Source organism: Rana temporaria, chromosome 2, assembly GCF_905171775.1.
Source record: "Rana temporaria chromosome 2, aRanTem1.1, whole genome shotgun sequence".
NCBI classification, from domain to species: domain Eukaryota; kingdom Metazoa; phylum Chordata; class Amphibia; order Anura; family Ranidae; genus Rana; species Rana temporaria.
The window spans coordinates 533,857,909-533,871,582 of NC_053490.1; the positions used below are offsets into that span (position 1 = coordinate 533,857,909).

Consider the following 13,674-nt stretch of genomic DNA (forward strand, 5'->3'; position numbering starts at 1 on the left):
TTGACACATTTTTGGGACCATTGTAATTTTCACAGCAAAAAAAGGATTTTTGTACTCACCGTAAAATCCATTTCTCTGAGTTCATAGACGGACACAGCCTTCATTGACCTTAGGGTTATGCTTCTTCCTACCAGGAGATTTAGGCAGAATTCTACAGCACTTAAGGTGTTAAAAACTTTCCTTCATGCTGCTCCTCCCAGGGGGCGTGGCTCCCCCAGGCATAACCCACACCCTGCTTTAGCAGCCTCAGTTCGTAACAAGCAGTACAAACAAAGGAGGGGTGGGTGCTGTGTCCGTCTATGAACTCAGAGAAATGGATTTTACGGTGAGTACAAAAATCCTTTTTTCTCTTTCGTTCATAGACGGACACAGCCTTCATTGACCTTAGGGACGTCCCCAAGCAGTGTCAAAAAAATTCGAGGGGTGGGAAAAATAACACAGCAAAAACAGGTTACACCCCAAACAAAAACCGGAGTTACTCAACGGAGGAACTCCAACCTTAAACTGCCGCCTGTAACACCCTGCGGCCAATGGAGGCATCCGAAGATGCACTCACATCCACCATATAAAACTTTGAAAAAGCGTGGACCGACGACCAGGTCGCAGCCTTACACACCAGTAACACAGAGGCTTGGTGTCGGAAAGCCCAAGAGGCCCCGATCGCCCTGGTCGAATGCGCCATGACCCGAAAGGGGGGCGCCCGCCCTTCAGGGCATAGGCCTGAAGCACAATCCGTCGGATCCACCTGGAAATGGTGGCCGACGAAACTGCCAGGCCCTTACTGGGACCGGACACAGACACGAACAGCGAGTCCGACTTCCGGAACGGAGCTGTCGCCGACAAGTAAACTCGAAGGGCCCGAACCACATCCAAAGAATGTAAAGTGGCCTCCTTCGGGTTCTTCGGCTGAGGACACAAGGATGGAAGAACAATGTCCACATCCAAGTGAAAAGCCGAAACGACCTTAGGGAGAAAAAAACGGCTGCGGCCGCAGCACCACCTCATCCTTACGGATGACCAAGCAGGGAGCCTTGCAAGACAAGGCCACCAGAACAGACAGACACCCGTCTGATCGAGGTAATTGCTACCAGAAATAAAATCACCTTTTGTGACAATAAAACAAAAAACCTCCCGAATGTCCTCAAAGGGAGCATCCCGAAGCACTGAAAGGACTAAATTCAAGTCCCATGGGGGTAATGGAGGGCGCACCGGAGGGGCCACCTGCCAGACCCCCTGACCCAACGCACGCACCCAGGAGTGCTATGCCAAGGGTCGCTGCAAGTAAAAAACAGCCAGAGCAGAAATCTGGCTCCTAACCGTACGTAAGGCGAGAGCCTGAACCACTCCCTGCTGCAAAGACAGCAGAATCCTGTACACAACGCATGTACGAGAGTGCCAGTTCATCTCCCCACACACAGAGAAGTAGGCCTTCCATGTATGAGGAAAAAACCTACGTGAGGTAGACCTCCGTGCAGGCAGCACGGTAGAGACCACCGAGCCCAATAGGCCTCGGTCCTTAAGCCCCTGGCTCTCAACAGCCACGCCGCTAAGGCCGGTGCCTGTGAAACAGGGTGGAAGATTGGACCCTGTAACAGAAAATCAATTCCCAGGGGAAGACGCTAGGGGGCGTCTGCCAGCAGACGCACCTGGTCCGCGTACCAGAAGCGACGCGGACAATCTGGGGCAATCAGGACCGATAGAATCCCTACAGCTTCTACTCTGCGCAGCAGGCGAGGAAGAAGCTTCCGAGGAGGGAAGGTGTAAAGTAGGCGACAGCGACCCCAAGGAGCCACCAACGCGCCTGACGCGTCCGCCCACGGGTCCTTAAACCTGGCCACGAACCGTGGCACCTACCGATATAGAGACGGGACGCTAGAAGGTCCACGTCCGGAGTGCCCCACTTTCGGCACAGACCCCGAAACACCTGCGGGTGGAGAGACCACTCTCCTTGGCCCAGTGCAGTGCGACTTAGGTAGTCGGCTAGCCAATTCCGTATTCCCGGAATGTACCCAGCCGATAGAGCCGGAACGGCCCCTTCGGCCCACCGAAAGGATGCGCGCGACCCCCGTCGCTGCAACAGAACTCCGTGTGCCTCCCTGATGATCAACCTACGCCACGGACGTGGTGTTATCGGACAGGATCCTGACCGGTCGGCCCTGTAGATCCAGGGACCACCTGGTAAGGCAAAGCTTGATTGCTCGGAGCTCCAGAACGTTGATCAGTAGGCAGGACTCCACCTGAGTCCAGTGCCCCTGGGCTGACTGGGTGCCCCAAGCGCCCCTCCCCAACCGGAGAGGCTGGCATCCGTCGTGACCACTGTCCAGTGGCCTGCAGAAAAATGACTTTCCGGCCCGAAGCACCGGAAACGCCAGCCACCATACCAGGGGAGACATGATCAGATGACTCAACTGAATCTGGTAATCCAGAGATGACGGAAGCTAGTCCCATCGTGACAGCAGTTCCCTCCGTAGTACCCTGGCGTGGAATTGGGCATACGGAACCGCCTCGAAAGAGGCTACCAACTGACCCAGAACCTTCCTGCAGAATCGCAGAGATGACCGCTTCTGGGTCGGCAACTGCTGCACAGCAGATAGCAGAGTCTGAAGTTTTTCCGCTAGGAGAAAAACACTCCCGCCCCGGAGGAATCCAGGACCAGTCTCAGGTATCCCTGAGACGGAAGCAACCCTGATTTCAGGACAATCCAGAAACCAGCCGAACACTCGGAGAGCCCGACACGTGATAGACACGGCTCCACCAATGCAGAGCTCGAAGAAGCTCGTAGGAGAATGTCATCCAGACATCCCATGATAACAAACCCCCGCTGTCACAGCCGGGCCAGTATCGGTATGAGCACCTTGGCGAAAACCCGCCGAATGGGAAGGACACCATTGAAAATGGTCCCCCCCGACCGCAAAGCACAGAATCTCTGGTGGTTTGAGGATATGCAGGTACACGTTCATGACATCCAAGGATGCCAGAAAAACCTGACAAAACAAAACGAGGGACTTGAGGCCCAGGATCGACCGGGCCCCATCCTCCATGGGGACACAAACAGAATGGAGTAAAACCCAGAGACCGTTCCAACGAGGGAACTGGCACAATCACTCCCCTGACCAGAAGATCCTGGACAGCCCCTGACGGAGTCAACCGGCGAACCGGAGGAGGCCAGAAGCCGGAGGGAAAAAACCTGTTTGGCAGACAAGAGAGAAACTCAATCTTGTACCCCAAGGAAAACACTTCGCAATGCGAAGCCAGTCTCCCACCCGAGACACGGGCGGGAGCAGACCTTCAGGCGGAAGCAGGTATGTCCGCAGACTTGTTAGGCATGCGGTATCCGGTGCGCTGCTACCCCGCAGCGGGGATTCAAGCACCATGTAGACCTACCCCCACCGCACAGGGCGAGCGAAAAAAACGCTCGGAGGTAGGCAAGGAGGGTCCTTGCACAGGGCGAGGTCCCTAGCCCTTCCCAAACCGTGGGAACAGCATGCGCTTACCACCTGTGGCATCCTCAATGATGCCAGTCAGGGAAGACCCAACAGGACCGTTCACCCTTAACGGTGATCACCAAGGCCACCTTAGAGGTCCTTCTTCCAGCTCCTGCAGCAGGAGCTTCGCCCTTTTAGTCGGGGCCTGCCAGGGCCCCGGCCTCACCGCCGAACCCACCACCGTGAATAGGGAGCGGGCCACGGCCTCCACTCTCCTATCAGCGGGATCCTGAAATGCAGGAGCCCCTTCCACAGGCAATGTGGTGGCCTTGCGCAGTCTGGACACAGGGGGGTCCACTGGCGGAGGAGAGACCTACTTTTTTTTTTTTTTTTTAAAGCCCCCCTCAAGGGGGTAACGGGTTGCAAAGTTTTTTGACAAACTTTTTGCGGTGCATCCCATTCCTTGTATAACATATAGTCCAAATAAGGAACACAAGGAAACACTTCAGCGATGCGTGGTAGTCTGCTGGTACTGACACGGAGGTGTCTCCGCCACATCCTCAATTTTTAGAGCCTCACGCACCGCAGAAACAAGAGCTCCAACAAATTCTTGCCAGCAACTGACTGCAGCAGAGTCATCCTCACTATCCATAAGGGTTAAAACCCGCAGCCTCTGACATAACAGAACCAGAAAAAAAAACAGCGATTCTGTGTCATCCCCAGAAGCAGGCTTCAGGGAGGGGGCGCTTTTTTACCCCCCATCTGGGCACTAGCTGCTTCAAACCTGGCAAGAAACCCAGGACAGCCAACATAACAGATGTGGCAGGGGGAGGGGCGTTAAGGGTTAACTCAGGCATAGCTTGAGTTCCATAGTGTCAGCGCTGAGTCACCCACCCTGCAAGGCAGGACAAAAAAACCCCACTGGTCACCTCCTTGCTGCTATTGCAGAGCATGGGGGCCCCCGGTATTCACCACCCCACCCAGCTGCAGAGGGAGCTGAAAAACCTGAGGTGTGCTCTGATGTGCTGACTGTGATGTGTATTCACCTCATGGAAGATTCACAGCACTAAAACTGTAACAGCACTAAAACTGACCAGAGGCTGTGCCGAGTCATCTCAGGGAAGAATCACATCGTTACCAAGGAGATTTCCAAGACGGCCGCTGTCTGAGGTAAAAATTACCTCATAGAACACAGCAGCACTGACTGCTTTGTTACCTCAGAAAAGAATCACAGCGTTACCAAGGAGATTTCCAAGACGGCCGCTGTCTGAGGTAAAAATTACCTCATAGAACACAGCAGCCCTGACTGCTTTGTCTGTTACCTCAGAAAAGAATCACAGCGTTACCAAGGAGATTTCCAAGACGGCCGCTGTCTGAGGTAAAAATTACCTCATAGAACACAGCAGCACACAGCAGCACCCTCCAGAGTAACAACACAGTCCCCCTAACAACACACGGGCCCCGGTGGTAATAAAGAAAACCCAGGAGGCCCCCCTTCACAGCCACTACCCAGTCAGGGGAAGGAGGGAGAGGAAGGGGAGAGAGGAAAGCAGGGCGGACCCTCAGTCGACCTCCCCAGGGAAACCACCAGCCAGACCACTTACCTGAGTAAGGGGCCACTACTTACCTGTCCTGCGACTACCCGGCTGGAGGTATCCCAGACAGAACCAACGTCCGTAAACGGCATGGCTGTCGGCCAGACACACTGTGACAAAGCCATAGAGACCGGTCATATGTGTGCCCTAGAACCAAAGTTCCCCGGCCGCCCCTGGAGCAATGGGGCCTGTCGTGGACGTCCCAAAGCTGAGCTGAGGGCCGGCACACGCTCGAAGGCCGAACATGGGGGGACTACAAGAGTCGAGGACCCAGCCTGTCACCCAGTCGGCTGTTGATAGAAGAATCGCAGGATTCAAAAATGCAGGAATAATAAAAAAAGCGAGAAAAATCGCCAGAAAAAAACTCCAGAGTCCAGGAACTCCAGAGATAGCCTTGACCTCCTGTCGTTAGGCAGAAAACAAACTGAGGCTGCTAAAGCAGGGTGTGGGTTATGCCTGGGGGAGCCACGCCCCCTGGGAGGAGCAGCATGAAGGAAAGTTTTTAACACCTTAAGTGCTGTAGAATTCTGCCTAAATCTCCTGGTAGGAAGAAGCATAACCCTAAGGTCAATGAAGGCTGTGTCCGTCTATGAACGAAAGAGAAAAATGCATTTAAATTGCATTGTTTATTGTGAAAATGACTATTGCAGTTTGGGAGTTAACCACAGGGGGCGCTGAAGGAGTTTCGTTTCACCTAGTGTGTGTTTACAACTGTAGGGGGGTGTGGCTGTAGGTGTGACGTCATCGATCGAGTCTCCCTATAAAAGGGATCACTCGATCGATGCGCCGCCACAGTGAAGAACGGGGAAGCCGTGTTTACACACGGCTCTCCCCGTTCTTCAGCTCCGGGGACCGATCGCGGGACTCCAGCGGCGATCGGGGCCGCGGTCCCGGAGCTTCGGACCGGGTCGCAGGAGCGCGCCCGCGACCGGGTACTAGTACAGGACGTACCTGTACGTACATGTGCCCAGACGTGCCATTCTGCCGACGTATATGTGCAGGAGGCGGTCCGGAAGTGGTTAAATACCACCAAAAGAAAGCTCTATTTGTGTGAAAAAAAAAAAGATAAATATTTCACGTGTGTACAGTGTTGTATGACTGCTCCATTGTTATTCAAAGCACGACAGCGCTGAAAGCTAAAAATTGGCCTGGGCAGGAAGGGGGTAAACCCCCCCCAGTAAGCAATTGGTTAAGCTTTGATAAAAAAAAACCTGGAAGCCGATTGGTTGCTATGCAGAGTTGCACCAGATTTGGCACGCTCCGGTATTAGTAAATCTCGCCCTGTGTGTGGTCAGGTCTCACCTCCTTTAGAGAACACACCAGCCGCCGTATGGAGCCGACAAGAGACATGGTGAAGCCCGTCAGCCCCTGAGCCTTTGGCAGGGTGTCCACCTCCCGGCCCGTCTGCTTCTCGTAGTCCTCCAAGTCCAGCTCTACTTCCTGCATCATCTGGCTCAGGACATCCAAACTGGACTGGCTGCAACTGGACATTTCACAAGCCGAGGCCGCAGAAACCGACTCCGCCCTGCGATGAGTGGGGGGGCGCGAGGAGCGTTTTTTCTTACCTTCAATAAAAACAGGAAAATTGTTTCACAAATCACAGTACAATGCAGAGGTTCTCTTCACAGGAAAAACATCGCTGCAAATTCAAAATCGGTTGAATCCCCCAGGGCAGTCTCTCTTAACTCCAGTCCTCAAGGCGCCCCCCAACAGGTCATGTTTTCAGGATTTCCCTCAGATGAAACGACTGTGGTAATTACGAATTACTTTACTTGATCAAATCACCTGGGCAATGGGAAGCCTGAAAACATGACCTGTTGGGGCGCCTTGAGGACTGGAGTTGAGAAACACTGGTCTAGGGGACCAAAGGGCCTTGAGGACTGGAATTGAGAAACACTGGTCTAGGGGACCAAGCGCCTTGAGGACTGGAGTTGAGAAACACTGCTCTAGGGGACCAAGGGCCTTGAGGACTGGAATTGAGAAACACTGGTCTAGGGGACCAAGGGCCTTGAGGACTGGAATTGAGAAACACTGGTCTAGGGGACCAAGCGCCTTGAGGACTGGAGTTGAGAAACACTGGTCTAGGGGACCAAGGGCCTTGAGGACTGGAATTGAGAAACACTGGTCTAGGGGACCAAGCGCCTTGAGGACTGGAGTTGAGAAACACTGGTCTAGGGGACCAAGCGCCTTGAGGACTGGAATTGAGAAACACTGGTCTAGGGGGCTAAGGGCCTTGAGGACTGGAGTTGAGAAACAATGGTCTAGGGGACCAAGGGCCTTCAGGACTGGAATTGAGAAACACTGGTCTAGGGGACCAAGGGCCTTGAGGACTGGAGTTGAGAAACACTTCTCCTGGGGACCAAGGGCTTGTACCATTTGATCCCTAATGATCCGCGGTTGCGGAGCTAGTTTGGTTGACAGTGTGCTACCCACCATCCCATCGCGGTTGGACTACACTGCTCAGCAGGAGATCTAAGTGACAGCGCTCGAGGTGCTGAGAGGAGTGCTGTCATTCAGCATTATATATGGGCATTACCTAAAGTGGTACAGTGGAACCTCGGTTTACGAGTAACGCGGTTAACGAACGTTTTGAATAACGAACAACTTTTTTTTTTTTTATTCTGACTCGGTTTGCAAGTGTTGCCCCCCAAACAAGCAGAATTCAAGCTAATGGGGTGTGCAGTACCGCATTTGGCCAGAGGTGTGGGTGCGCCAGTGACACTCAGAACGGTTTGGAGCCGTTTCGGAAATACTCGGAATCACTGTGTCCGTGTGTTTCCGAGATCAGCCGAGCTGTCCCTGAGTATTTCCGAGGGTCTCCAGCGCCCCCGCCCCACCCCTGGCCACATGCGATATTGCATTCCATAGAAGTCAATGTGGAACGAATTATTGTTTCCATTGACTTCTATGGGGAAACTCGCTTTGATATGCGAGCGCTTTGGATTACAAGCATTCTCCTGGAACGGATTATGCTCGTAATCCAAGGTTCCACTGTAATTCGTTGATGGCGCCCTCTTCTGCTTGTTCTTAAAAGCGGAGTTCCAGGCTTTTTAGGTTTATTAAAAGTCAGCAGCTACAAAAAGCTGAGACTTTTAATAAACACTTACCTGTTCCACGGTCCAGCGATGCTTCCGAACGGAGCGTCGCTCCTCTCTCCCTCCTCTCCGCCGGCGCCTCCATTGCCACTCTGGGCACCCGGCCGTGACAGCTTTCGGCTTCACGGCCGGGCACGCATGGCGCACGTACGAGTCGCGCTGCACTCCCGGAGTGGACAGGCGGTCTCCTGGGACCTGTCCCAGGAGACCGCCTAGAGGGAGGGGCCGCCTAAGGCGAGAGGAGGAGTCGCCTAGGCAGCCCCTGGGCGGAAGGAGGAAGTGGGACAGGAAGTCCCACACCTAGCAAAGCCCCCATGTGGCATGTAAGGGGGTGAGGAGTGCTTAAAGCGAAAGTTCCACTTTTGGGTGGATTTTCGATTTAAAGAAAAAAAAAAAAAAAAAAGCTTTCACTTTCAGCTTTGAGATTTGATAGCTGTGCCCCCTTTGGGGGGAATTTCCCTCTATCTTGCCATGGGGAACAGGAAGTAGAAGATAAACCACCATAATATACATTTGTCTTGGTAATCTCCTCTTGCACAATCTTTGGCTCACCTTTTGCCGCCACCCGGTGGTGATTTGGGGGGTTGGGGTTCAGTATTCTGCCAATTACACATTTTGGATCTTCAGGTTCTGCTTGCTCTTCCTCCGTCAGGCGGGTTTTGACCTTCCTTACAGCTGTGGTGGCATTTAACGCTGCAGAAAAATGTCAGAGCGTAAAAGATCTTCATTTATTTTTAGCTTCTTAACCAACCGGCATACAACATTAACCCCTTCATGCCAACCGCACACACATACGCGGCCTCGTGGAAGTGGGCTTTTTTCTATGGGGTCACATACATGCGTACCTCCTTTTGTGCCGAGAGTACACCGCACAGCGCGCTCCCAGTACCACTATGTACTAAAGAACGGGACTATCAGTTCCGGATCACCTGATCGCTGCGATAGCCTCCGATTGGCTATCACAGTGATCAGTCTCTGTGATGCCCGTCCCTTTGTTTTTCTTCCTTTTCTGAATGAAGAGAATGATACATTTGGGTTGCTTTACAAAAGGCAAATCCACTTTGCACTACAAGTGCACTTGGAGGTGCAGTCGCTGTAGATCTGAGGAAAAGATCTGAAATGAGGGGAAGCTCTGCTGATTTGATCATCCAATCATGTGCAAGCTAAAAAATGCTGCATTTTCCTTGCATGTCCCCCTCAGATTTACAGCGACTGCACTTCCAAGTGCACTTGAATAATCCCCATTGTATCTTCCTCTTCTGGCAGGAGAAGAATTGTAAACAATCCAAATGTGTAAAAAAAACAATCGAACAAAAATGAAAAAGAATAAAAAACAAAAAAACAAAAACAAACACACACACACAATCAAGGCTGCCAGGGTTATTGTTAGGGTCACAGTCAAAAAGGTTAGGGTCAGCATATTTTGTGTAGAATAGAATAAAATAAAAAAAACATTTTTAATAATTGGTGTCAGTGTGTCTTAGGCAGGGAAAAATGCAAAATACGCACCATTCTTTCTGGGCTGTACTACGGGTACAAACAACAACTAACATTCACATATATGTGGTATCACTGCAATCGTCAGGAGCAGGAGAATTAATTTTGGGTAGTTCTTTAGTAGTAAATTATAATAATGGCAAGAAATATATATATATAAAAAATATTATATATAAAGTGTGTGTATGTGTATGTATGTATGTATATATATATATATATATATATATATATATATATATATATATATATATATATATATATATATATATATATATATATATATATATATATATTTTTTTTTTTTTTTTTACTTTTTCGTCCCAGTTTTCTTTGATAAATAAATAAAAACTTTTTTCTATTTAATCATCAAAGGAAAACTGGGACAAAAAAGTAAATTATATATTTATTATATACACACACACACACGTACGTACATACATATACACATACATGAATACATACATATATAATTTTTTTCTACTTTGAATATATATATAATGTGTATAGAGAGATAAATAAATAAATATATATATATTTTTTATCTCTATTTTTTTTTTTTTACGATTATGGCCCAGTTTTTCTTTTGATAATATATATTAAAATAATAATAAAAGGAAAACTGGGCCAAAATAGTAAATTTAATTACCAATTTAACAGCAAAATGAAAAGCCCAATTTGTCCATAAAAAAAAAACGTGGTATAATCCGCCTGGATGCACAAAGTAGTTGTGATGATATGTATTTGGGGGGGGGGGGGGGTGGGGGTTAAGCAGCCCTACCTATTTGGCCGTTGGTGGGGTGACCGGAGCTTTTGGGGGTCACAAACTGGTTGTCTGCATCCTCCTCTTTGCCTGTTGATGGGTGACGAGACGCTGGATGGAAACGCTCTTCATTCATTATCTGGTAAGCCCTGGAAGAAGAAGATTGTGAAGGTTCCGTGTTATACGAATGTTTTACCAGAGTGCAAAATAAAGGCCCCGCCTTCCATGGAATTTACTAAATAATAACCGCCCATAATAGAGGATCTCACATGTATTCAATCCAAATGTTCACTATATATACGGCCAAAATAAAAGAGGACGACTCACCTGTCAGTGGTAAGGCCGGGCTGGAAAGTAATGGAAACGTCTTCATCGTCATCATCATCATCTTCTTCTGATCCACTCTCATCCACGTCATTAAGAGCCTAAATCAAATATTTCCAATCATAAACTATCTGATGTATATCTAAACAATCTTCTATAAGTGTGTTGATTAGTCTGCTAAAGCCCTATTTCCTATACACACACACACACACACACACACACAATATATTCTCTCCCTCTCCTCCTCTCTACACACACACACACACACACACACACACACATATTATATATATATACACACACACACACATACACACACACACACACACACACAGTATACAGTCAGCAAGCGGTTAAACTGAATGGATTGTTTTACAAGGTGATCGTTTACAATCACTTTAACTGCAACAGAGAGCCGTTCGGTCACTTGTCAGGCGGTGCCATTTGGCAGAGCTGTGTAAATCACAGGACCGGCTAGACAGAATTACAAATCTTGTGACTGGTAAAACATCCCATAAAAACATAAAAGTTTGCATTGAGCTTCATGTCTGGAGTTTGGGCCATAAACAAATTCTGTCTCCGTTACCTGGGAGTCCATGACGCTCTCGCTGAGGATGGACAGGCGGGTGGGAGGGTCTTTCTTCTGCACGATCGGACCACAAGAGGTTTCCAGGTCGCAGGATGGAGCCGTTGTGACATTGGGAAAGCCTGGAGTTATAAAAGGGACAATTGGTGACTCGTGAATAACCCCCATACACCTATATACATGTCTACAGACACCACCATAGATCAGAGGCATACACCGGTATATACACTATATTATCACAAGTATTGGGACGCCTGCCTTTACATGAACTTTAATGGCATCCCAGTCTTAGTCCGTAGGGTTCAATATTGAGTTGGCCCCGCCCTTTGCAGCTATAACAGCTTCACCTCTTCTGGGAAGGCCGTCCACAAGGTTTAGGAGTGTGTCTAAGGGAATGTTTGACCATTCTTCCAGAAGCGCATTTGTGAGGTCAGGCACTGATGTTGGACAAGAAGGGGGTGAAGGAACTATAATTCATCCCAAAGGTGTTCCATCGGGTTGAGGTCAGGACTCTGTGCAGGCCAGTCAAGTTCTTCCACCCCAAACTCGCTCACCCATGTCTTTATGGACCTTGCTTTGTGCACGGGTGCGCAGTCATGTTGGAACAGGAAGGGGTCGTCCCCAAACTATTCCCACAAAGTTGGGAGCATGGAAATGTCTTGTTATGCCGACGCCTTATGAGTTCCCTTCACTGGAACTATAGCCGCAAAGGGCGGGGCCAACTCAATATTGAACCCTACGGACTAAGACTGGGATGCCATTAAGTTCATGTGTGTGTAAAGGCAGGCGTCCCAATACTTTTGGTAATATAGTGGTAGAAATAGGACTCATAGTTCTGTATAAATAAAAGTCTATTTATTCCTCCCTAACACAATACATGATCTTCTTTCACTCGCAGGGATATAAAAACAGAAATCTTTGTATCAGATCTTTAGGCCAACTACAGAACCTTCAAAAGAAAACATTCTCTATCAAATATTTACCTACAAGGTGTCACTAATATCACAAGAACTGCGGAGTCACTGCCAGTAACAACCGGCATCCTATTTGTCCTCTTCTGCCCTGAGGTGACTCTCGCCGTATTACAACACACACAATGGAGGACGGCCCATGATGATTTTTTTTATCTATAGGCCAGGCGGGGGCCCTCTTGTTCAGGGGGACATCATGTGACGTCCTCCCTAGAACGCCCCAAGGGCCACAATGGAAAGCCATTCATTGTGTACAGTTGTCATGTGATCTGCTGTGATTGGTCACAATGGTCACATGGTACTGGCCACAGCCTATGACAGATCACTGTACCGGGCTGCTGCCAGTACCATGTGATCACTGTGACCAATCACAGCAGATCACATGACAACTGTACACAATGAATGGCTTTCCATTGTGTACATTTGTGTTACACGCTGCGATTGGTCACAGTGATCACATGGTACAGACAAAGTAACTCACAGCCCATCTGTACCATGTGATTAGCTGTGGCCAATCACAATAGAAAACACTGAATGAATGCATTTCATTAAAAAAAAAATGGTTACTATATCACTTCCCGCCCGGCCGTCATTTTGCTATAGGCCGTGCGGGAAGTGGTTCTGTTATCCTGACTGGGCGTCATATGACGCCCAGCAAGATAACATGCAGGGGCACGCAGCGAGGCGATCAGTGGTGCTGTGTGTCACTCGGACACTCCACATCTCTAATTGTGGTAAGGAGCCTCTGGACGGAGGCTCCTTACCACGTGATCAGCTGTGACCAATCACAGCGCAAACCAGGAAGTGCCAGTAAACGGCATTCCTCGGTTTGCACCGACAGGGAGAGCCGATCGGCGGCTCTCCCTGTCAGATGGGGGGGGGGGGTCTGTGCTGATAATTAGCACATTGATTTTCAGTGCAGCCCCCATCAGCTGCCAGTCTGTGCCCCATCAGTAATGCCCGTCAGTGCCAATCAGATGCCAAGATGTTTTTATTACAAATGATGTGAGCGGACTGCAGTTCCTCCTTAACAATAACTCACTGATGTGCGCCGTATTCCTCCAGACAACAAATATTAAAATTTTGGCTAAAAAAAGTTCAGAAAACTCAAAGATTACAGAGAGTCTGAATAGTAATAGCAGTGTCACCTGTGTGCCTGCGGGGGGCGTCCCCAAAGAGGTCCTTCACCACAGATATGGCACGGTCCGATCTCTCCAGGACATCCTTCATCCGATACTGATCGGAAAGAATCTAAGGAGAGAATTTTTTTTTTTATAACGAAAGAATGAATGGAGTGACTTGTATAACGCTACACATGGGAACTCAATCGCCTCTAGGCGCTTTTTTGCAGCAAGTGTCTTCCTGGCGTGTGCGGTCATTTACCCCATAGGATCTTGACACACACACACACACACATATAT

The 13,674-nt window shown here is 49.3% G+C and overlaps 1 protein-coding gene across 3 annotated transcripts in view; it reads right to left on the minus strand.

Annotated features, from left to right (window-relative positions):
• The window catches only part of SPICE1 (spindle and centriole associated protein 1), an 89,461-nt gene that overhangs the window by 33,251 nt on the left and 42,536 nt on the right, over positions 1–13,674 (minus strand). For all 3 annotated transcript variants that reach the window (XM_040339162.1, XM_040339161.1, XM_040339163.1), the window contains exons 5-10: positions 13,402–13,504; positions 11,283–11,404; positions 10,700–10,797; positions 10,391–10,521; positions 8,668–8,808; positions 6,323–6,585 (exon numbers count right to left, since the gene is read on the minus strand). In XM_040339162.1, the coding sequence (XP_040195096.1) occupies positions 6,323–6,585; positions 8,668–8,808; positions 10,391–10,521; positions 10,700–10,797; positions 11,283–11,404; positions 13,402–13,504 (858 nt within the window). The remainder of the gene's footprint in view (positions 1–6,322; positions 6,586–8,667; positions 8,809–10,390; positions 10,522–10,699; positions 10,798–11,282; positions 11,405–13,401; positions 13,505–13,674) is intronic.